This window comes from Hibiscus syriacus, unplaced genomic scaffold, assembly GCF_006381635.1.
Source record: "Hibiscus syriacus cultivar Baekdansim isolate YM2019G1 unplaced genomic scaffold, ASM638163v2 tig00112852_pilon, whole genome shotgun sequence".
NCBI classification, from domain to species: Eukaryota; Viridiplantae; Streptophyta; class Magnoliopsida; order Malvales; family Malvaceae; genus Hibiscus; species Hibiscus syriacus.
The window spans coordinates 618,328-641,606 of record NW_024063410.1 but is presented as its reverse complement, the minus strand read 5'-3'; the positions used below and the strand labels follow the sequence as shown (position 1 = coordinate 641,606).

At 32.3% G+C, this 23,279-nt stretch overlaps 4 protein-coding genes across 6 annotated transcripts; 2 read left to right on the top strand and 2 right to left on the bottom strand.

Moving 5' to 3' along the window:
• Positions 1–384: 384 nt before the first annotated feature.
• On the bottom strand, positions 385–939 carry LOC120183855 (60S ribosomal protein L6-2-like). The gene is made up of 2 exons (XM_039188461.1): positions 715–939; positions 385–630 (listed from the first exon to the last, which is right to left on the bottom strand). Exons 1-2 carry the CDS (start codon positions 922–924, stop codon positions 475–477), a joined length of 366 nt encoding a protein of 121 aa, XP_039044392.1. The 5' UTR covers positions 925–939; the 3' UTR covers positions 385–474.
• A 2,045-nt stretch (positions 940–2,984) lies between these two features.
• Positions 2,985–23,207, top strand: LOC120183933. Of its 2 annotated transcripts, XM_039188521.1 has the most exons (3): positions 2,985–2,995; positions 20,895–20,899; positions 21,513–23,207. In XM_039188521.1, exon 3 carries the CDS (start codon positions 21,819–21,821, stop codon positions 23,082–23,084), a length of 1,266 nt encoding a protein of 421 aa, XP_039044452.1. In that variant the 5' UTR covers positions 2,985–2,995; positions 20,895–20,899; positions 21,513–21,818; the 3' UTR covers positions 23,085–23,207. The 2 variants fall into 2 exon arrangements, with proteins under 2 accessions (XP_039044452.1, XP_039044453.1); XM_039188522.1 differs by lacking the exons at positions 2,985–2,995; positions 20,895–20,899 and adding an exon at positions 21,185–21,414 and having other exon boundaries at positions 21,716–23,207.
• LOC120183936 lies at positions 3,319–4,143 on the bottom strand. Of its 2 annotated transcripts, none has more exons than XM_039188526.1 (2): positions 3,953–4,143; positions 3,319–3,815 (listed from the first exon to the last, which is right to left on the bottom strand). In XM_039188526.1, exon 2 carries the CDS (start codon positions 3,798–3,800, stop codon positions 3,411–3,413), a length of 390 nt encoding a protein of 129 aa, XP_039044457.1. In that variant the 5' UTR covers positions 3,801–3,815; positions 3,953–4,143; the 3' UTR covers positions 3,319–3,410. The 2 variants fall into 2 exon arrangements, with proteins under 2 accessions (XP_039044457.1, XP_039044456.1); XM_039188525.1 differs by having other exon boundaries at positions 3,319–3,850; positions 3,953–4,141.
• LOC120183934 (delta(12)-fatty-acid desaturase FAD2-like) lies at positions 14,241–19,561 on the top strand. Its single transcript, XM_039188523.1, has 2 exons — positions 14,241–14,363; positions 18,294–19,561. Exon 2 carries the CDS (start codon positions 18,305–18,307, stop codon positions 19,457–19,459), a length of 1,155 nt encoding a protein of 384 aa, XP_039044454.1. The 5' UTR covers positions 14,241–14,363; positions 18,294–18,304; the 3' UTR covers positions 19,460–19,561.
• Positions 23,208–23,279: the final 72 nt, after the last annotated feature.

Genomic DNA, 23,279 nt, shown 5'->3' with positions numbered 1-23,279 from the left:
TTGTATCCTTCATTCTTTGAAGAGAATATTTTAGGGATACTGAGGACTTTTGTATTCAACTTTCATCCCAATGTAGATAATAGTAATGTACTTGTTTCTGGGTTTGATCCACTCTTTTGTAACACTATGTTTTGGACCTATTTGCACTTTGCAACACTAAGTTTCACATTAAGATGTACTGCTATGGATCTGTTCCCTTGCCTGTACTATGTTCCCTCAAGACGACAAAAATATCCGAACTTGCTGGATTATGATACGATACGGTTGATTTTTTTAAAATCGAGTTCTAGGACAAGACAGGTAAGACAAATATTCAATCAGATTAAGAACATAACACAATTCATGTAACAAAATTTGAGGTTTTCTGCATAAAAAAGCAAAAGATGATACCACAAAAAAATAGGTTTTTCCTCGTATAACATCTGTTAATAAAATCATTGATGCTATGAAACCAAGCTAAGTGGCAAATTCCATCTAGAAAACAAGTTCATGAGGTTTCATGCCAGACTTCAGAGAAAATCTAGCGGCGAGATAGGCCTCCATGTCGGGGACGGTCTCGATGGACTTCAGTAACGAGGCATCGACAGCTTTCTGGTCACCTTCCTTATCTTCGGGCAGTTTCTTCTTATCCTATAAGAGATGGACAACTAGGAAATCAATTTATATTAATGGAATTTGTACGGCTTGAATTAAAATAAATGCAAAACTGTGAACCTCCTTTTCAGCTCCGAAAGACTCTCCCTCGCTCTTCTTTGTCTTCTTCACCACTTCCTTGGTGAAGTACTTGTCGTCAAGCTTGTCTACGTTAACCCCAGAGATGTCAATCTCGGTGGAAGTAGCAATAACGTATGACTTGTTCACACGCCTTAAAGGGACACCATTGATCTTAAATGGTCCTGCAATGGAAGGGAATTCCCAATTCATGGAAAGAAAGACAAATATCAAACAACAAAAGATATTATACATAAAAGCAAAAACCAAGTTCACAATGAACAGCAGACAAATAAGGATAACTGATAATCTAGCCACACTAGGTACAAATTTGGATAACATGCCAAATACAGCACACATAAAACCATCGACTAGGTCTCTCGGGTTATTTAAGCATCCATGCTATACATCTACATTAGTTGGACTCTAGTGCGAGTATCAAATACAGACAAGTTTTAAGCTCGGGATAAACTCATTGATGAATCTTCGGGAGAGGTAAATTCTATGTTAGAAGATTTTCATAAACTACCCTAAAAAGAGTGTTTGGGGGGGGGGGATACATGCCAAGAAGTTTCAACTTCACATTGCAGGTTTTCTTCCGCTTGGAGCTTACGACACCAGTATGTCCAATCGAGGACATGGTAAATCATATAACCACCATTGTTTGATGAACAACTTACACATATTTGGAATGGTAGACCTTTGTTTCATATATTAAACTTGAAAATGACTAGGAAAATTTATAATACACTTTCGAAACGTGGAACTTACTTAGGTTAGTCTGATGACGCTTTCGGTATTTTCTTTATTGCTTTGGGTCACCGGCGGATTCAGAAATATTTTATATGTTAACAATGTAAAATTTTTAAATAGGATGAGTACATATAAAATTTCAGGGTGAGCATCTGTCCGTAAAATAAATAACTATTTGAAAAAAATTCATATTTCAAGTGGACACAATTAATAAAATAAATATGTAACATAATGTAAAATTTAACAGTCAAGAATTTCGTTAATAGGTTAACGGATTGAATGACTTAAATCGAACAAATATGTAACATAAGGGACCAAGTGCACTTAATTAAAAAACTAGTGACCGAAGTCGGTCACACTGAAAACAAAGGGGACTATTGGTTTAATTTACCCAAACATAATATAAAAATTTTAGGGTAAAGTATACAAATGGTCTCCCAACTATAAGCTACTATTTTATTAAGTTTTTTGACTATTAAAAGTTACAAAACGATCCTTTGACTATAGAGTGTTCCTTTGTTGAGTTATTCGACTATTAAAAGTTTTAGGATAATATTTTATCATATTACAGCCAATAGATTAACATTCAACTTAGAATGTCGTCAATTTTTTAACGAAAAAAGATGCGTTTGGAACATAATGAATAGTCGGATGACCATTTTGTAACCTTTAATAGTCGAGGGACGCAACAAAGCAACACCTATAGTCAGAGGACCATTTTGTAACTTTTAATAGTCAAGTGACTTAAAAGGGACCATTTGTGTACTTTACCCAAAATTTTAAATATTGTTTTGATTAAGCTAAGGTAATTACAAAGACATATCTCTTTTAAATACTCTCAATCATTTTGACAATGAACGCTCAATCACTCTACTGCAGCCGTTGATGCTCGAACCCGTGATCTCTATAAACAACAACAATTCCTTCAACCACCTAGGCAAGTTGGTTCGTGTCAAAATTTTAAATATTTAAATCCACACTAACTATCACTTAACATTTTCCATGCAGATTGAATCTAAATTTGGTTGATATCGTCATTATTATTGTAATGTATACAAGAATACAAAATTTAGTATACTTAAATATGTATTATCTTTTGATTTATGAGCGTAAAGAGATTCGGAATTTCGGATAATATTCAAGCTTTATACTATAAAAGCATGAACCCTTCCTAAATAAATAACAGAACTTTGTATAGTCCTGCCTGACTCACTGATTCAGGCAGCAGCAATGGCAAATTCAGGGGATAGTTTGGGTTTATTTGATTAAATTATAAAATCCGGTGCCCGAACCACTACGAGTACTACACGAGATGGACACGAAAACCGGTCGACATGCACCGGAAAGAGAAACGGAACGGACTTAGAGCGACCAGTGAACGTGCGGTGTGGAGTGTGTCACACGGCCTGGATTGCTGCTGCATTTCTATGCATTGCCTCCCGTTTTGCTGAACCAACTAGAGCCTGCCGAAATGTTGAGCACTAACTAGGTCCAAGGTTCCGGTTAAGTCCCACGAGGCGTTCGAATACGGGTTCATGACTGCGCCACCGCCACGGGGAATTGGTGGTTGAGCCGGAGACGACGACCCTTCGGTAACTCGATCGAATCTGGCATTTCCCCTCGCAAATGCCATCCCTGCCCTATGCTTTAGGCCAAAGGATCTACACTTGCATTCTCCTTGTACGTAAAGAGCATACATTCTCGGCCTTTTCGAATTAAAAACATTAGTATTCGAATCCATGGAATGTTACAAGACAGGCACTTGTAAACTCATCTAGGAACTCGAATCCGAAATCATCCATTCCGCGAAATCGAATCCCGAACCCACATCAAACGGATCAAGTGTGACAAAAGGAAACAACTAAACTCATACAAGAGCAAGCAATTATTACTTTTGGTATGAAAACAGAAGGAAGAATTCTCGGAGATGGTTATCCGGAACCTCATCACTTGCACTCGACAACAGCTTCGGCAGCCCGTCGAGGTTTGTTTTTACGCCTGCTACCGTTTTGTCGATATCCAACAGGTTTTATCGAATCACCTGTGCTTAACTTCGTTGCGATCCCGTTCTCTTTTGCCTGCATAGGCCTATTCCGTTTCCTTGCGTTCTCCTTGGCAGGCAGATTTTTCATCTCCTTGATAGGAACCGAACCGCTTACGTCTTCACCGTCTGCTTCGATCTTCTCCGCTCCGTCATCCTTGACATCGTTGTTCGATTGCATCTGCAGCCTCCCTCCTCCGTTACTCGCCGGAATGCTTTCTTCATCGCCGCTCCCGGGATCTTCATGAGACGAAGCAACAGCATGCTTCATTACTTTTCCTCTACCTCTCCTCATGGTGCAAATTAACCACTTCAAAGACAATTTTGAACAACTTAACAAGGTTCCTGCAACAAAAAAAACATCGAGTTCAGTCGAAAAAATGGAAATCTCAAACCCCATTTTCCGAATGAAACGAAAAGATCAAGCAATGTGTATATAACACTCACCTAAACCAGAACAGAAATTCCTGGATGAATCGTCCAACAGCAGGGTTTAGCCTTTCTAAAACAATAGGAAAGTCAATTTTCTGGGTTTATTTTCTCTTCCTGTTTCCTACATTTTCTGGGAAAATATCAAAGCATAAGAAAAAGTTCAAAATCAACCTAATTTCAAGCTGTGCATTTAACCAACAACAACTACAACACAACGATACAATCTTCAATTTTCAGCAACCAACAACCAATTATAGGAAAGCCACAAATCCATTCAAAAGCCTTAATTTCAAAGCTTTCATCTTGTAGTAATCAAAGATTGAGTAAAGCAAAAGTATAGAGATTCTTAGTTTGCTATAATTACACCACCAAACAGAGCATTAGCTCCTCATTATGCAATACACCTATAAAGAAATGAAGCTGACCCTGAAACAAAGATCAATACTTTGCATCTTTGAAACAAAACCCATTTCTCATAATCTCATTGTACAAATCCTCCAAGAAAAAAAGAGGTTTTATATATATATATATATATATATATAGAGAGAGAGAGAGAGAGGGTGGTGGCTTTTGGGTTGTAAAGGCATGCAAGTTGAATGGGTAAGCATTAAGCAATATGGCGGACAACATAGAAGCTGACAACACATCGTGTGGTTCTTCACTTTCCATCTAATGTGCTCATATTTTCTCACTAACCAAACAAGGGGGAGAACGAACAGCTAATGTCTTGTTTTTTTCTATATTGCTCGTATTCGACTATAACTATCAAATGGTATTAGTTGGTTTAGAGAGGTAAAATATTAAACTAATCGAAGTTACAGAATCAAATTCGATTATCATGATTAGAACAAACTAGATTGATGGAACGTCCTACAATAAATTTAATCGAACCTCTTCATTTACATACAATTTCTTTACATCTCTTACTTGAACTTAAATAGAAGAATTGAAAGAATGTAAAGAATCAAAGATCTAAAGTTTGAAAAACAAAGAAACGAAGATGAGACTGAATCGAATTCTAGTTCTGGGTCGGATTCGAAACACTCTTTGGTGCTTCCCTTAGACTTGGCTCCACAGCTTTCTTGTTCTTCTCTTCAATGGCGCCATTGATGAACTTGCTTTGAGCTTTACCAGTAATAAATGAAGAAAAAGAAGAAGACAGTGCTACCATCTTTGTGGGAATATCCTGATGTCTTTCTCCATGGCTGATCAAACTCAATGAAGAGCACATAAAAAAGATGCAAAGTAGAATTAAAACAAAGAAAGCTGTTGAATTAATGGAGATTATCTTCATTGGAGGCGAAGTTTCAGTGAATGGAAAATTATCAGAGTTGAAGAAATATGAAACCTTGGAGCAGGTTTATAAGGGCCAATAACATGCATGCGTGTCCTTTTTGCACGTGGTTTGCCTCTTCCATGAGCCCTCCACTAGCATGTAATAAATTTATACATTCTTTATCAACAACAATATATCATATAAATGGATTAATTATAATGATGTCAATTTTTAAAAAATATATAAATAGAAAAATGACAATAAAACCGAAAAATATGCAAAAAAAAACATAAGAAAATGTGATATAAAGTCAGATGAAAGCGTATAATACAATCAAACTTATTAAAAATAAAAAAACAAAAAAGATATGGTATAAAAGAGAGAGAAAACAATAAAGAATATCAACGGTTGGCAACCAACATTAAAGTTGGTGCCACCGTCGATAAAAAAGAGAAGAGCTGCACACCATTGAGAAAAAACTAGGTTTTTAGATATTTTTAACGTGCCTTCATAGATACATTTACTTTTAAATTTCATGATTGGCCACTACATTTATTATCAATCCACTATATTCTATGGGATAAGATTCAATTACATAGTGTAAAACATTTTAGTTTTATACAGATTTAGAATCGTTAGATGAGAAAAAAATAACGCGTTGAAATTAACTGTAGAAAATAAAAAGATATTTACTAAAAAATGATGAATTAATCTCAATATTCTATTTTCACTCACCTATGATTCAACGATTCTAAAACTGTGTAAACCTAAACATATTATATTATGTAATTAAATCCTAACTCATATTATATATATCGAATCGACTTGAATTTTTTCCGATTCAAGTTAATAATCAAAAGTTTGAAAATTTCTTAAACTAAAGCCCAAACCTAGTCCGGTTGAGCAAAGTCGTTAAACCTAGGTCCATGGCATCTTCAAAATCAACAAGACGAAGGCAAAACAGGCTGGAATATTACTCCAACGAAGCAGCCCAGTGCCATTTCTTATTTTTAATTTGCTAATTAATTATTTAATATAAAAAGGTATCATATATCTATGTACTTTTTTAAAAAAATTAATATAGTTTTGTATTATTTCTCTCTTAATATAATCATTAAACTCAAAAAATAAATTCAATATGATCCTTTGATCAACGTTTTTCGACAGTTAATATACTAAAATGCTAGTGTTGACATGACTATCACGGTCAGGGCCGACCCTGGGCATAGGCTAGGGGGGCGACCGCCTAGGGCCTCAAGCTTGGAGGGATCAATTTTTTAAATTATTTTTAAATTTAATAATTAAAAAATATTTTTAAACGTACTTTTTTATTTTAAATACTCTAAAATATGACAATTTAATGAGCTCCAATAATTAAAAAATATTTTTAAATATTATTTTTTATTTAAAAAACTCGAAAATATGGTAATTAAGTGGGCCCCATTTTAATGATAGGTGAAATCTATGTATGAATCTCACTTATCTTCTTGTCATTACCTTCTGGCCTAGGACCCTTAAAATATCAAGATCAGACCTGATCACGGTACTGACATGACAGCTCATCTGCTTCCCTACGTTGTTTCCAATAATTTGCTGAGTGAAGTAGAGAGCCAAGAACTTCACCCACAAACTGCAATTGCACCAACGTCTTGCTGTACTTTTTGATTTATGGTATACGACAAAAAGGAAAAGCACGTCAATAGGGATTCTAATAACCTTATGAAATATTTATATGTGTGTGCTCACCCTAAATTTTTTTTTTAGATCTGCCACTGTTCGAGAGGCTCTTAAGTTTGGGAGGTAAAATTTAAAAAACTTGAAACTTTTGGAACCAAACACAAATAATCACAATTCCGTGTATTAATTATAAGGATTAAACTATAATTTAGAGAAAATTAAAGGACTAAAATAAAGTTTTGCATTTCTCGAGGCAAAGGCCTACAGTTTTTTTCCTTTTTTGGAATTGCATGTAAGTGCCACTTGTGGACACGTAAGGCTTATCTTTTCTTACGTGGCGGCATAGTTTTGTCACTCATCGGAGGATATGTGGTGTGGCGACACCTACTTTTAAAAGTTTTAGAGGTTAAAATTAATTTTTTTAAAAAAAATTGAATGATTTTAATTTACATTTAAAAAAAATTGGAGTCTAATTATTTTTTTTTGAAAATTTAAAAGGTTTAATGAGAATTTTTAAAAAGTATGGGATAGGTTTAATTAAGAAGATTCATAAATTTAAAAGCTTAATTTGAATTACTAAAATTTTGTAGGGCCAAAATTATATTTTTAAAAATTTTAAGACTCATAATTATATTTTTTTCAAAATTTGGGGCCATGGCCCCAATAGCCTTCACTGTGTTTCACCTCAGGTTGTAAATTAGATGAGAGATATCGTGAGTTATTCGAGATCAATTAGGTCAAAACTCGATAAGTACTCTATTCGAACTCAAACTCGAATCAAGTTCTTAATAAGCCGAAATGAGCTACTTGATCTTAACTCGAAAAATTAGCTAGCAGCTCGAAAATATAATATATAATTTTTTTTGTTAAAAAATAGAATTAAAAATGACAGCGGTAGTGATCGATAGCCATGATACCTTTTACAAGAAAAATGAGCACGAGAAATTATTATTGTAAAAACGATAAAATATAACTATGAATGTGTAATTACATTCTTAATTGGTGAGGGTAAAAGCCCTAGTTCCTTCTCAACTTTTGCACCGTTTGTTGGCTTTATATATATATATTAATAATTTTGTTTTTATGGTATGATTTTTTCTGTCATTTTGGTCGTTCTATTTGTTTAATTTTCTCGTGTTGAATTTTATGTCTAATCGATTGATCAAAATGATATTTATTTGTTATCATATTGATCTGCATTGTCTTTGATCATCATATTAAATTTGAATACACAATTTATAATTAGATACATTTTTTACATGATGCTCGACTCTAATTTTCTATTATTGATGATCTTTCAGTAGTTTGATCTACTGTTGTGGTTTGTTTGATGATAAAATCGAATCTATTCGTATCTATATTTTGTTCTAGTTTTTCTAGATGAATTTTTAACCTTTTCATTTAATGGTTTTCGTATGATTTTATGTGGTTAATTTTTTTATGTCAATCATTATAAAAAATATCATAATTATATATTTAATTTATGTAAATAATAAATAAAAAACAGTGTTGTTATATAAATTTGAATAATATAAATTGAAAAATATACATAGTTAAAGACTTTATTGAGATTATTATTAAATATTTAATCTAATATGTAATTTAATATTTAAAAATGATATAATTACGGATTTTTGTTCTATTAGGAAGGATTGGTTGAGTTGGAAAGGCTCTTCCGATGCATTTTTCTCGGTTAAATCTTCTTGTAGGTTATCTTCCTTGTTTTTTTCATTTTTTTTTTTTAAAGAAACCGAGTCTCATTAAAAACATATTCTAAGATTTATAAAGGAAAAATAATGGCTTAATACCTCATATTTTTTTTGTCTACATGATCGGACCCGAAAAATATAAATCTTCTACCAAACCTGACAAGAAAAATATGCACTTTCCACTCGATTAGAATTCGATCTGATTTTTTAAGATAAAATTCGAAGCCGCCCCGACCTGGCCCAAAATAATATATTTATTAAAAAATGTTATTCTTATTCAATAAAAAATAAAAAATTAATTGAAAGGAAATAATATATAGAAGAGTATTATTGTAATTATACCTAAATATATAAGGTAAAATTATATTTTTCGGGTTGGATCGGACATTTTTCACCCAAAACCTGAACTTGACCCGACCCGACCTCTTTTTTTTTTTTTTAAATCGACCTGATCTAGTCGAGTCAAAACACATTAAATTCGAGTTCAATGCTATCCCCTTGATACAACAGACATAATAATCTCGGGACAAACCGAGTCAAAATATAAAACGTTTCCAAAATGATATCCCATTTAATTAAAGTATATGACACAATATTATAAACTCTAAAAACAAAATACACCTCATAATTTAAATTAAAATCCAAAATTCTACTAGCGTGCTGAAAATGATAATCCAACATAAAATTACATTGATTCTTATTTATTTTTAATATAGATCAAATTGCCTGCCATACGTGTATTGGACCGTCGAAATTCAGCCTAACTTTCGATTTTGCATTTAATTAACTCTGAAAACATAAATTACACGTGCTTGACGATGATGGCCAATACATTAAGCTAATAATATTTTAAAAATCTTAATATTTTTTTTTATAGAAAATTGTTAGTTTTATTAAAAATAAAAAATATTTAAAATTACAATGAAAATTTAAAAGTATAACCGTAAACTTAAAATATAATCGTTATATTTTCATATTACCATTGAGACAAAAATTAGTCACATAGATCACATAAAGACCAAATAAGAAAAATATTAAAAAATCTAATAAAAAACTCGAATAATATAAAAATACGAACAAATCTGACTGCATCAATAAACGAACCACAAAAGGGGATGAAGTTACTAAAAGATTACTGACAAATCGTAAATCAGAGTCAAGCGATGTGAGAAAATTATTCATGAAAGCAAAACGCGTATCTAAATCAATTTGAGGGTCCAAAGCAGGGAAGATCATCATGGTGATAAATAAGCGTCACCTTAATCAGTCGTGACAATTGCAAATTCAACTATGAGAAAAAAAGATAAACAAAAACAAAGGCAAAAATCGTAAATAACGGAAAAAACCGTAGGCTACCAAAATGCAAATAAAATATGTCATAAAAGCTGAGATAAACGTGTCATAAAGATAGAGAATATGTCACAAAATCATAATTATTCTTATTGAAAAAATAAAGAAAAAAAGATAACCAACTGGTGGCAACCAACATTAAAATCGATGTCACCACCGGTTAAACAAAATTAAAAAAATTAAATTAATCAATAAAATTGACACAAATTATAAAAAAATAAAAAATGAGAGAGAAAGTCGATAGGGTTTTAGATTATAATAATCTTAATATCTACTAGTTGATGTGATAAGATGAAATAATAAACATTTAAATAAGATTATGTGTTCAAATTGTAACACTGTAAAATTAAAAATTTAATTTAAAAAATATTCTATAACAATAATTAATTTAATTTATTCGACTAATAAATTAAATATTATTATCGTCTAACAAGAAGCTAATGTATATTCTAAAGTAATATCTTATGAAAAATTTGTCAATACCCAATCTCAAGGGGATAAGGAGACAAGTTCTATTTATTGGGAGTGGCTTCACCATTGTGAACTTGCATTTCTTGCTTTGTAAGTTAGTTATACCTACCAAATCTTCAAATTAAATTCAAATAAAAACGTTTTTAGTGCTTTTTATGATTATACATTAATTTCTTTGAAAAGTACCAATTTTTTATATATCAAAACATAAAAGTCAGTTAACGAGTATTGTCACAAGTAGTTGAGATTTAAGAATTTGAACTTGTAAGATTAAGTTTGAATACTACTATCGTCACTCTTGATGGATAATTTATAAATTTTTATATAAATTTTGATTAGATCTCAAGTATACCCCAAACCTTAGGGAGTGTTTGGTTTAAGGATTGTTGGATTCTCATAGGATGGGAATCCCACATTCCAATGTTTGGTTGGCCGGGAATCTCATTCCCGGTAATGTTTTATTACCAATAGTAGATTTTTTGGGTATATTATCGGGAATGTCATTACCTCACTTCCCTTAGGTATTGTAACATTACCGGCGTTTTGGACTAAAATGACCTTAAATTTTTATTTTTTTTTCAAAATATATCCTTCTTCTGTCATTGAATAATAAAAATTCTACGAAGGTTAAATTACAAATTTATCCTTAAATTATTTTAGATTTACAAAAAAATCTATAATTAAAATTTTATATGAAGTTCAGGGGTTAAATTTTTTTTACCCTTTCATTAAACATTTTTTTATTTTTAATTTTGTAAACAAAATTATATAAATATTATGAATTTAATTTTTTAAAGAAAATATATAAATATTTTTACAATTTGTAATATTAAACAAATATATAATAAGGACAAATTGGTAAAATATACATTCCAATAATCTTTTATTCCTTTAACCAAACACGATAATCTTACATTCCTACTAAACCAACCAAACACAAAATACAACATTCTCAGTAATCCTATTCCCTGGTAATCTTTTATTCTCACTGATAATCTTATATTCCGTGAACTAAACGAACCCTTAATAGGAGAAAACACCACTGACCTAAACTTTTGTTACAAAAGTAAACAATGAATTGACATTTGACTTAATTTATTATTTTACGTATAATTCAAATATTTGTCAAGTTTATGGCCAATTCATGTGTCAAGTCAAAAATGTATTAATAGTAATTACACCCTATTTAATTATTATAATTATTTATATATGTTTGGTTGGTAAAGTGTAATATAAAAAAATATTAAGACTTATTAAATTTAAAAATGAATTAAAAAAAGTCTGATTACCTTGTATTTGTGATTATTTGAATTCCCACCCCTCTATTGAATTGAGTAATTAAGATCGGATATTGAAATTTATTATTATAGATTAATCTTTTTAACTCGATTTTATTTATTCAGAATGTCAATATTCATACCCCTAACTTTGTTTAAAAAATTTAGTATATTATTTCACTAAATCAATAGGTTATTAATTAATTTTTTTATAATTATCAATTAAAATTTTTAAATATATTGTCATTAATTTTTATATTGGTAGTAAATATAATATTTAATGAGTTCAACATCATGTCATTAAAAAACCCAAACATAGAAGTTATCGACCAAAGAGTAATAATTGAACATTTGGCATTGTCTTTTTAGAAAGACTTGAGGGTAATACTGCAAAATTATGCAAATGGCGAAATATTTTCCTCCTTATGCCATTTATACTACAAATAGTCCCTTACTATACCGCGGCGTTTTATTAGGTCATTTGATTATTAAAAGTCATAAAATAATCTCTTGAATATAAGAGATTATTTTATTAAATTTCTTAACTATTAAAAGTTACAAAATAGTCACCTAAAATTGTCTCTTGAATATAAGACGTCGTTTTCTTGAATATATTGCTTTGTTGAGTCATATGTTCCAAATTCGTCTATTTTTGATAAACTATTGGCGAATGTATAAGCTAGGCGTTAATTTTGTTGGTTGAGATATGATAAAATATGATCCCAAGACTAATTAAGTTGTATTTTTTTATCGACTCTTCGTTTACATTATGTTATCGAATTATTGCTTGAAAGCAAGGACGCCGCCAATAAATATCATTAAAATATGATTTTATCATATCCTAGTCAACATGTTAATGTCCAACTTAGACAACAATAATTTTTAACAGAGAAGAACGAACTTGGAACATGTGAATAGTATGTGATCATTATTTAACTTCTAATAGTCAAAGCACTCAACAAAATAATGTATTATAATCAAGGGACTATTTTGTAACTTTTAATGATTGACATACTCAACAAAGATAGATACAGACAGATTTGATCGTATCGGAACACGAACCACTAAAGAGAATCAAACTACCTAGAGAACACCAAAAAATCACAAAGCATACTCGAGCCACATAAAAATCTATCCACAAATTTATAACAGGTATCAAAATCCAATCCGAGGTTCCAGAGTAGGGAAGATCAACAATATAATCGATAAGTGCATCTTATTCAATCACAGTGATGCCAAATTAACTTTTAGAAAAAAGATAACTGAAAAGATATTCAAACGATCGAAAAATGTGTCAAAAGACAGAAGAAAACGTGTCATAAAAAAAATATGAAAACGTGTTATACGGACATACTTATTGACAAAAAGAAAAAATAATAAAAATTGCCTACAATCGACAATCAATAACAAAATTAATATCGTCGTTGATCAATAAAAAAAAGAAAAAAGAAATCAACAACCTAATCATGAGAGAAAATTACTAGAGAAAAAACACTAAATTCCTAAATCGTATAACTCTTTATATTATATAAATATTGAATTGATTATTTTATGTTTTGAAATATCTAAAAACAAAAGGTTAGTATTGAAACGTGACATTTTAATACTTATAATTATATTATTATAGTTTTATCAAATCAAAGCACCAATCTTTTAATAAAGAACCTAATCCAACGGCGGATAAAGCGGGGGCGTTTCCATGAGGGGTATTTCCGTCCAAATAATAGATTCCGAATCCCACCATTTTAAACTGGGATAATTACACGAATAATCACTTATGTTTATATTTTATCTATTTTTAATCACTGATTTCAAAATACTTTAGATATAGTCACCTTCATTTTTATTTAATTAAAATATGGTAATTACGAGTTAATTGTCGTTAAACATTTTAGTATAATTACACATTTGATTCTGTTATTTACGTATTGTCTCAATGTAGTCATACTTTTCATAAATGAAAATAAATTTAATCATCCAATCGAATGATGTCATATGCCATTGATATCATGTGTTGTGCGTCATCATTCAGTTAGAAGATTAACTTTATTTTATTTTAATTTTACAAAGCAAAACAATTGGTCAAAAATAAATATATTAAATTAAAATAAAATTAGTTCTCAAACCAAACGATAATTAAATCATTGTGACCACATATTAAATTAATAAATATAAAAATAATAATATCTTAATTAAATAAAAACGAATGTGATCATATTTTATATATTTTAAAATCAGTGATCAAAAATAAAAAAACTTAAACATAAATATCCATGTCATTAACTCTTTAAAATATTAAAAATAAAGAAATTCGTGTAAGATATTTTTGGAAAGGAAAAGTTAAAATCCGTGAGATCTACTCGGTTTACGGTTCTCAATCAACCGGAGAAGATAAGACCAATCTAAGTACGCCACGTGGAGGAACGAGTAAGGAACAAGTGGTGCTGTGAAATTACGGGAATAGGTCCACTCATCCGAGTGTGAGCTAAGAACAAAAAAGCTTAAATACTAGGCTCTGCTGCGTTCGGGAAGACGGCCACCATAAATTGAAGGGAAAAGAGGAGAGGCCGTATTTGGGAGAGGAAAAAACCCCCCTTAAAATATTGAAAAAGAAAGACCGTGGAAAAGGAATATTTCAGGATTTGATTTTCTATCTGCATTTTCAGGTACTTCGATTTCTCTCCGTTTTTCCCCAGTTTTTTTTCGCTTAATTTTCCTTTTTTTGTTGATATTCTCTTGCTTGTTTTTCATTGTTAGTTTTATTTGGATTTGTTAGATCTCGGGCGTTTTGAAGCTCATGTTTGGATTTTTTGTTATGTTTTCTTTGATTTTGGATCTGAAGTTGCAGTGTTGAACATAAAATACATTGATTATCGGATCTCACTCTGTTTTATTTGATTTAAAACATTCGCCGGTACTGTTAAGCCGTGGATCTTTATTTTCCCCTCGTTTATTTATATTTATTGTTTCCTTGTCTTTATGATAATATAATATATCTATGTATTCATGCATGCATGAATTTGATCAGAGATTGTAAGATATTTTGTTGCTCTGATGAAAGAATAATTACTGTTATTTTATTCTTTAATGGGAGAAAGAATCATATGCTAGCTAGTGGAATCAGTTATGCTTTTGATACCGAGTCAAACTTTAAGCAGCCGCCGTGCCGGTCTTAGCTTGTTAGGTTTTAGGCGGCCTCCATGGAATTCACTTTCATGTATTTTAATATTAAAATTATAATGTTCTTTAATTATCATTTGAGTGTGGGTTGATCATGAATTACCTTTCAATCCCAAAACAACACAAACTATAAGTTGAATCAGGGAACAAAACAATGACGTTTTGTCCTTTTCTTCTGGTTGTTGATTTAAATATATATATATATATATATATATATATATATATATTCAAATTGCAAATTTTAATTGTTTATTGGGTTTTGGTTAATTAAAAACATAAGTTGTACAATATTTTGATCATGAAAACTACACTGTTTAATTAGTTTTATTTGTTAGTCAATACAAAATTTATAAATTCATCAGCTAAATGGAACCCCATACCCATGTTTTGTTAGCTAAACTCGCCAGATTAGCCTTTTAATGTGGAGAAGTGATGGATACGCTGTTATTGGTAGGAAATGAAAGCGATTTGTGTCACCTATTTATGAAAATCATTTAGTCGACGGTTCATCATCACGTGATGACCTCTTGATTTCAAAAGGTTCTTTTTTTCAACTTTTTGTGTCGTAGACATCTTGATTCCCATCTCCAGTCTGTGGCAGCTGTCACGTTGTCATTTTTCTTTTTGCAGCCTGTTGGCCCTGATTTGTTTGGTGTGTGTTTTCCCATGGCAAAGGCTATTATTTTTGTTTTACAAGGACTTGCACCGAATATGAAATATCTAGCAACAAGTGTTATTACTTGGGCTTTGTTTGCTTTTAGGAAAATTTCTAAAAATAAATTATATTTTTTGAAAAATATTTTTTTAAAAATATTTTAGGATATCATGATAGTGTTATGTAATTTATTTTTTACTGGTTTGTAGATTTTGTAGTTTTTTTTATTATAAACATCAAATATAATTAATAATTTTATTTATTAATAAAATAATAATTATATTTTTAAATATTAGATTAATTTATTTAATGTTATTATATTATTCAATGTTATATCTACAATTTTATAAATAAAATTATTATAAATTTTATATATTATTTATTAAAATATAATAAAATATTATTAATTATATTAATTATTTATTATAATAATAATATTATTAAAGTATTAAAAATTATATTAGTAAAACAATAATATTGTATTATATTTTAAGGAGTGTATATTAAATATTCAACAATTAAATAATACTAATTTATGAAATTAATAAATAATATTAATTTTATTAAAAATTTATTATATATTATTATTTATAATAAAATAGCTATAACAATAAAATATAATATTAAATTATTAAAATTAACAAATATAAGTTAATAATTAATATTTTTTATTAAAACGGTATTAAAATAATATACTAATATATATATAAAATAATAATATTTTGAGTGTTTATGTTTTGAAGTGAAAAATTTGTAAAATAATTTACGGAAAATCAGATGGTAAATCATTTTCTAGAAAATGTAAAGGAAATTCAGTTAATCGGGAAATTGATTTGTTTTCTGTCAACCAAGTACTGAAAAATGTGGAAAATATTTTTCGGAAAATCAATTACAGGGAAACAAACTCTTATCAGAGCCAATTAACTATTTCCATAGATAGTATTGAAGTGCCTTTAGGGAACTTGTCAACGATCTTTGATGAAAATGTAATTAGTGATTTAATTTTTGAGTTTGGTACACAATTAATTTTTAATTAACAAAACAGATGAATATTCATGTTTATTGAATGGGTTAAATAGGATATTTGGTGTGGGCCATGTTAGTAAACAACATGCTTAAGCTTTCAGTATGTAAACAATTTTAAGGGAGTTTGATGAGTCATTAGCTTAATATGAAAGAATGTTAATGGTGAGCCTTGCGTGTGAAATACAGATAGCGAAAGTCAACAAACAACATGCTTAAGCTTTCAGTATGTAAACAATTTTAAGGGAGTTTGATGAGTCATTAGCTTAATATTAAAGCATGTTAATGGTGAGCCTTGCGTGTGAAATACAGATAGAGAAAGCCAACAAAGTGGGAAATTAAGCTGCTATATTGGTCATTGATTAATTTTACTATACTTTTCTTAGTGGCAAACTCGTGGACCTTCAACCTTGGATGCCTTCATGTATGAGAATTAGTCGTAGTAGTACACCCATGCTGAAGTTATCTCGTCAACGCATCTTACGCTAGTGGCCACTTATTTTTCTTCTATAGAGTATTCTTTGAATCACAAGATCACCACTCAACTTGTCTGCCGACGCGTGTCTTCCTTTTTCTATTATTTTAACTTGTAAACGTGCTTTCCTTTCTGCCTGTCTGTCAGACTGTTTAAATGGTAGTCGCCGCAAGTTGGTTGGTAAGTTTGTCCTCGTTGCCTTTTTTGCTTCAATCCCTATAACTGAGTAATGGCTTAAGCTAGAAATAAGTTCTTAAAATATGTTTTTTTTTTGCTTTAAGTCCCTACATTATTTTTTTTATCAAAATAAGCTCCTGAATTATGTCTATTTTTGTTTGAAATCAATGAACTATTTTTTGGTCAAAAACAAGTACTTAATTTTATGTGATATGTCAATATCTCATTGGTTGGAAAAAATTTTCTAATTGAATTTTTTTTGGTATGATAGGTTTTTTATTGGTATAAGGTAGGTCACATGCAATTTAGAATAAAAAATGAAACCCCAAATCTTTCATGATAATATTCAAATGTAGGGTCTAATTTTAAATGAACCAAGTCGACGTCAAGACTAGTTTATGTCAAGAATGACTATTCTATTGACTCCAACGTGTTAATTAGCTGTCACTAGAAGTAGGTACATTGTTTATATTTAAATATATGTTTATATTTATAATTATATATTGGGTAAAGTACACAAATGGTCCTCAATTATAGCATATTATTTTATTAAGTCACTGGATTATTAAAAGTTATAAAATTGTCCTTTGAATATAGAGTGTTGTTTTTTTTAAGTCTGATGACTACTGAAAGTTATAAAATGATCATTCGAATATTGATTATGTTCTAAATTCGTTATTTTCTGTTAAAAATTGGTGGTTTTTTAAGTTAGACGTTAACATGATAACTGAATATAATAGTTGTTTGAGATTCTAAGATCATATTTTATCATATCATAGTCAGTAGGTTAACGTTCAATTTAGAATAATATTAATTTTTTAATAGGAAATGACGAGTTTAAAACATAATGAATAGTCGGGTTATTATATTATAATTTTTAATAATCGAGAGATTTAACAAAATAATATTTTGTAGTTAAAAGATTATTTTATAATTTTTAATAGCCAAAGAATTTAATAAAATAGTATTATATAGTCAGAGATTATTTGTATACTTAATTTTTATTGAGTTCATGTTTGGATCTGTTTGCAGTTATATTTTGCCTTTGGTGTTTTAACCATTTTGCCATCTTTTATCATTCTCCAGGTTGTGGAACAATGGGTGCAGGTGGCAGAACGTCGGTTCCCCCATCTCAAAGGAAGCCAGAATCTGGGTCAGTGAAGAGAGTCCCAATATCCAAACCACCCTTCACTCTGGGCGAAATAAAAAAAGCCATCCCCCCACACTGTTTCCAGCGCTCACTGTTCCGCTCATTCTCCTTCCTCATTTACGACTTCATCTTGATCTCTCTCTTCTACTATGCAGCCACCACTTACATCCCCTACCTTCCATTGCCCCTTTCTTTCGTCGCCTGGGCCGTTTATTGGGCCGTCCAAGGCTCGGTCATGACGGGTGTCTGGGTCATCGCCCACGAGTGCGGCCACCACGCTTTCAGCGACTACCAATGGGTCGATGACACTGTCGGTCTCATCCTTCACTCGGCCCTCCTTGTCCCGTATTTCTCGTGGAAGTACAGCCACCGTCGTCACCATTCCAACACTGGTTCCCTTGAACGCGACGAGGTGTTCGTCCCGAAGAAACGCAGCTCCATTGGATGCTGGGCGAAGTACCTCAACAATCCAGTAGGCCGATTCTTCTCCGTCACAATTCAACTCACCCTCGGCTGGCCTCTTTACTTGATGTTCAACGTAGCAGGCAGGCCTTATGACGGATTCGCGTGCCACTACAATCCTTACGGCCCCATCTACAACGACCGCGAACGGCTGCAAATCTACGTATCCGACGTCGGTGTCCTCGCCGTCTCCTACGGGCTGTACCGTCTCGTCTTGGCCAAAGGGTTGGCTTGGGTTGTTTGCGTTTATGGTGTCCCGTTGCTCATAGTCAACGCCTTCCTCGTCATGATAACTTACTTGCAACACACTCATCCAGCATTGCCGCACTATGATTCGTCGGAATGGGACTGGTTAAGAGGAGCGCTCACGACCGTCGACCGTGATTACGGAATATTGAACAAGGTCTTCCATAACATAACCGACACTCACGTGGCTCACCATTTGTTTTCGACGATGCCGCATTACAACGCTATGGAGGCGACGAGGGCAATCAGGCCACTATTGGGAGAGTACTATTCGTTCGACGGTACACCGGTTTACAAGGCGATATTTAGAGAGGCAAAGGAGTGTCTATTCGTGGAACCAGACGAAGGGGAGCAGAGCAGCAAGGGTGTATTTTGGTTTAGGAACAAGTTTTAAATTAGCGTCGCGGTTGCCCATGGCGGTTGCGTGTGAAAGGTTTGTGTTAGTTTGTCATATTATCGTCAAGGATTTTGGCGTTTGCCGTGACTTCAGTTTTAGCTGTTTTTAAATTTGAACATTTTGAGCCCATCTTTGTTTCGTTCTCATCAAAATGGTCCCAAGCTTCCTCGTAGTTGATCTGAATGCCGGTCGCAAAAATGACCTTTGATCCTTGTGTAATTCATTTTCTTAGTTTTCTCTTCCGTTGCTTGAGCATTTCATTAAGAAAGACGTTAGAAAGTAAAAGGACTTAAAATTCCACAATAGCCATAAGAAGGTACCTTAGCAGCTTCCTCGGGGAGCGAAATCGCCACAACCACCACCACCACCACCGTCACTCTATAATCTCCTCTTAGCAAGCACATTAAGCCCTGACTACTTTCCTATCTTTTCCAACTTTTCGAAGATGACCCATCATTATATCTACATCCACATTTCAAGCAACTCGGTCAAGTCACCTTATAAAAACCAAAGACACTCGGCAACGTTTCAACTGATAAAATATAGCGTAAATTATACATTTAGTGTCTAAACTATCAATTTTGATCTGTTTTAGTATTTAAACTTTTAATTTTTTTTAAAATCATACCTAAGGTTTATTTTTTGTTTCATTTTAGTATCCCGCTGGCTGTTCTTAAAAACTTTAGTTTTTGTTTCATTTTAGTACGTTGTTCAAAATTTAACGTTAAGTTTTAAAAAAAACTAAAAGTTTGGGTATTAAAATGGATTAAAATTGAAGTTTAGGTACTAAACGCGTTAAGTTTTTAACAACGGGTTACTAAAATGAAATAAAAACTAAATATTAGATATGATTTTAAAAATAGTAAAAGTGGAAGTATTAAAACAGATCAAAATTGATAGTTTAGGTATTAAATGTGTAGTTTACCCATAAATTAAACAAATATATTTATTTATTCATTTATTGATTATTATGAGGTAATTACAAAACAATATATGTTTAAAGATAACTTTTAATCATTTAATATTGAATATTTACACCCTTAACATTCTTATTACTCAAACCGAAACCTTAATAAATGAACTTAACTTATTTTTATTAAAAAATCATTTATTCAGCTAAAGAAACCTAAAATATGTATTTGTATTTATTTAATTTAGTAAATATAAAAATACAATATATAAACCGATTTACGAATCAATTTTCGACATTATGTTGGATTACATATCAGAAAAATCTTAAGTCTATGTGCAGTGAAGTAACGTCAATTGCATCATTAAAAAATAGGGTAAAACACACATGTATTATCACTTTTATTTATTTCAGTACTTAAACTTTCATTTTTTTTAAATTATATACAACATTTATTTTTTATTTCATTTTAATATCTTCTATTAAAAATTTGAATACTAAAATGAAACAAAAATTTAATAGTGGATGTTAAAATGAAACAAAAAGTACAAGATAGATATATTTTGAAAATATTAAAAGGTTAGATACTAAAACAGAAGAAAAGTAATAATTTATGTACTAAAGATTTAGTTTACTAAAAAATATACAACATTTGGCAGCTAATATAATCTCCACTTGACCCAATTTCGCCACATCATCAACTAATTCTCACTCTAATCATCATCACCGTTGATTAACACCCAATCATGGATTATATAAAAATGAATACAAATACAGAGAATCTTCCCTCCCTCCTCCTCTCTCCCCTTAGGCCGTGCTTCAATTTCTCTAAATTTTTCTCCCAAAGATTTCTTCTTAATTTCTAATTTTTATTTCTACTTTTCTTCCCTCTGTTATCTCCAAACAATATGAAAGATTGCTGACCCAATCCATGGCGAGTCAAGCCGAACTCAGAAACAGCTCCCCCATCCAGCTCAGTGACTCAAGAGCATTTGAAAGAGCTCCGAGTTTGCTGGTCAAGATCGTCGGCTGTTAAGGCCAGGTCTTTCTTTTTCTTCAATAAGTTCTAATTTTACCGTAAATTTTCAATGTTTATCTGTTCTCGTATTTCAAGTCTTCAGCTTGATGACATAACGCTAGGGTGAATTTGGGTTTTAGATCTGGGTTTCAAGAAATTTGTGAAGAAATTAGTGTTTTACCTTTCTGTTTGGATGAATTTGTGATCAAGGAAGGGCTTTTATTGATTTGGGTTTTATTTGTTATTAGGGTAAAAGAAAATTAAGGGGTTTTGATGAATTTTGTTTAGTTTTATGATTCTGCGATATGGGTTTCTTCAATTTTAGGGTAAATTTAAGGTTTTTATATCTGTGTCCGTTCAATTTGTGAAGATTATAAGGAGGGTTTATCTGTTGTTGGAAAATAAGGGTTCTTTTTGGAGGATTTGTGATGGATGAGGAAACGTCTGATACGATGAACCTTGATTTGAATCTGGGTCCGGCCCCTGAGACCGGGTCCGGATCACTGTCGAATGAAGTTGTAAATTTCGATGGTTTAGTTGATAACCCGTTCAATAGGATCCGGGAAGTGGTTAGGCGGAGGCGATGGAGATGGCATCAGGTTCCGATTCCTGCCGAGGCTCAGAGCCTCTCGGTGGAATTCGATCAATTTAGGGGGAATTCTGGCGGTGTGAATACGATGCAGGCAGGTGAGGGCAGCGTGGCCGCTGAGGAAAGAACGATTGATGTGCTGAAAGCATGTGAAGCCACCCATGGGTTTTTGGAGGATGGGATTTCAGAAGATAGGAAGGAGGATATTGAGAAGGGTGTTAGCAATGATGGGAGTTTTTTCGATTGTAATGTATGCTTCGATTTGGCTCGGGAACCTGTTGTAACCTGTTGCGGTCACTTGTTTTGTTGGTCGTGCCTCTACCGATGGTTGCATGTGCACTCCGATGCAAATGAGTGCCCAGTCTGCAAAGGAGAGGTGACGGTTAAAACGCTGACCCCGATATTTGGTCGTGGGAATGTTATCCAGGAGCCAGAAGAGGACTCTGGTTTTAAGATCCCTCCTCGCCCCAACGGGCGGCGAGTGGAAAGTTGGAGGCAAACTATTCAACGGACTTCTCTAAATGTACCTGTGGAGGAGATGATTCGCCGGATCGGAAGCAGATTTGATCTGGTTCGTGACCTGACTTCACCACGGGAGGCCAATGGTTCCAGGGGAAATGCTGAAAGAACTGATTCCATGCTTAACCGAATTTCGACATCTCGAGAATTCCGAGGAGAGCAAAATGCAGTTGTGCCACTTGATGATGTTGACCCGACACCGAGCATTACACCCGGTACCGATATTACGTCGTCTTCCAGGCTTCATTCTTTGTATCTTCAACGACAATCATACCTGCGAAGAGCTGCAAGATTGACTTCTCTGTTATCCACGGTGAGTTCAACGGAAAGGATGGTGGATGCATATTTCCGAGGCAACTCGGTGGGAAGAAATCAGGAGCAGCCGCCAGCGGTTGTCGATGATAGAGACTCGTTCTCAAGCATTGCTGCTGTGATAAACTCGGAGAGTCAAATGGACACCGCCGTCGAGATAGATTCCGTGGTATCACTTTCAGCTTCGTCTTCTAGGAGAAGGAACGACGTTTTGCTGGTTTCCGATGTCGACAGCGGCGACTCTCGTGCGCAGAGGAGAAGACGCCTGAACTAGGAGCTAGAAAGATTTGAGATCACAGCTGAGTCTCCCATAATAGTGTTCTTTTTAACTGCGTTTCCATTTTTATATTGCTTATTTCTCAAACATATATGGATTGAAATGTTATCATCCTTTCCTCTTTATCTTTGCCTTCTTGACGAGTCTCTCAAGTCCCCAAACTACGACTTCCATACTAATGTAATCCTAAAA

What these genes read in the sequence shown, in the direction of transcription:
- LOC120183936 (XM_039188526.1), bottom strand. Translation starts at nt 3,800, where the DNA reads ATGAGGAGAGGTAGAGGAAAAGTAATGAAGCATGCTGTTGCTTCGTCT.
- LOC120183934 (XM_039188523.1), top strand. Translation starts at nt 18,305, where the DNA reads ATGGGTGCAGGTGGCAGAACGTCGGTTCCCCCATCTCAAAGGAAGCCA.
- LOC120183933 (XM_039188521.1), top strand. Translation starts at nt 21,819, where the DNA reads ATGGATGAGGAAACGTCTGATACGATGAACCTTGATTTGAATCTGGGT.
- LOC120183855 (XM_039188461.1), bottom strand. Translation starts at nt 924, where the DNA reads ATGAATTGGGAATTCCCTTCCATTGCAGGACCATTTAAGATCAATGGT. An exon ending in CTTTCGGAGCTGAAAAGGAG is followed by an intron (nt 631 to 714) that starts GTTCACAGTTTT and finishes CATCTCTTATAG; the next exon opens with GATAAGAAGAAACTGCCCGA.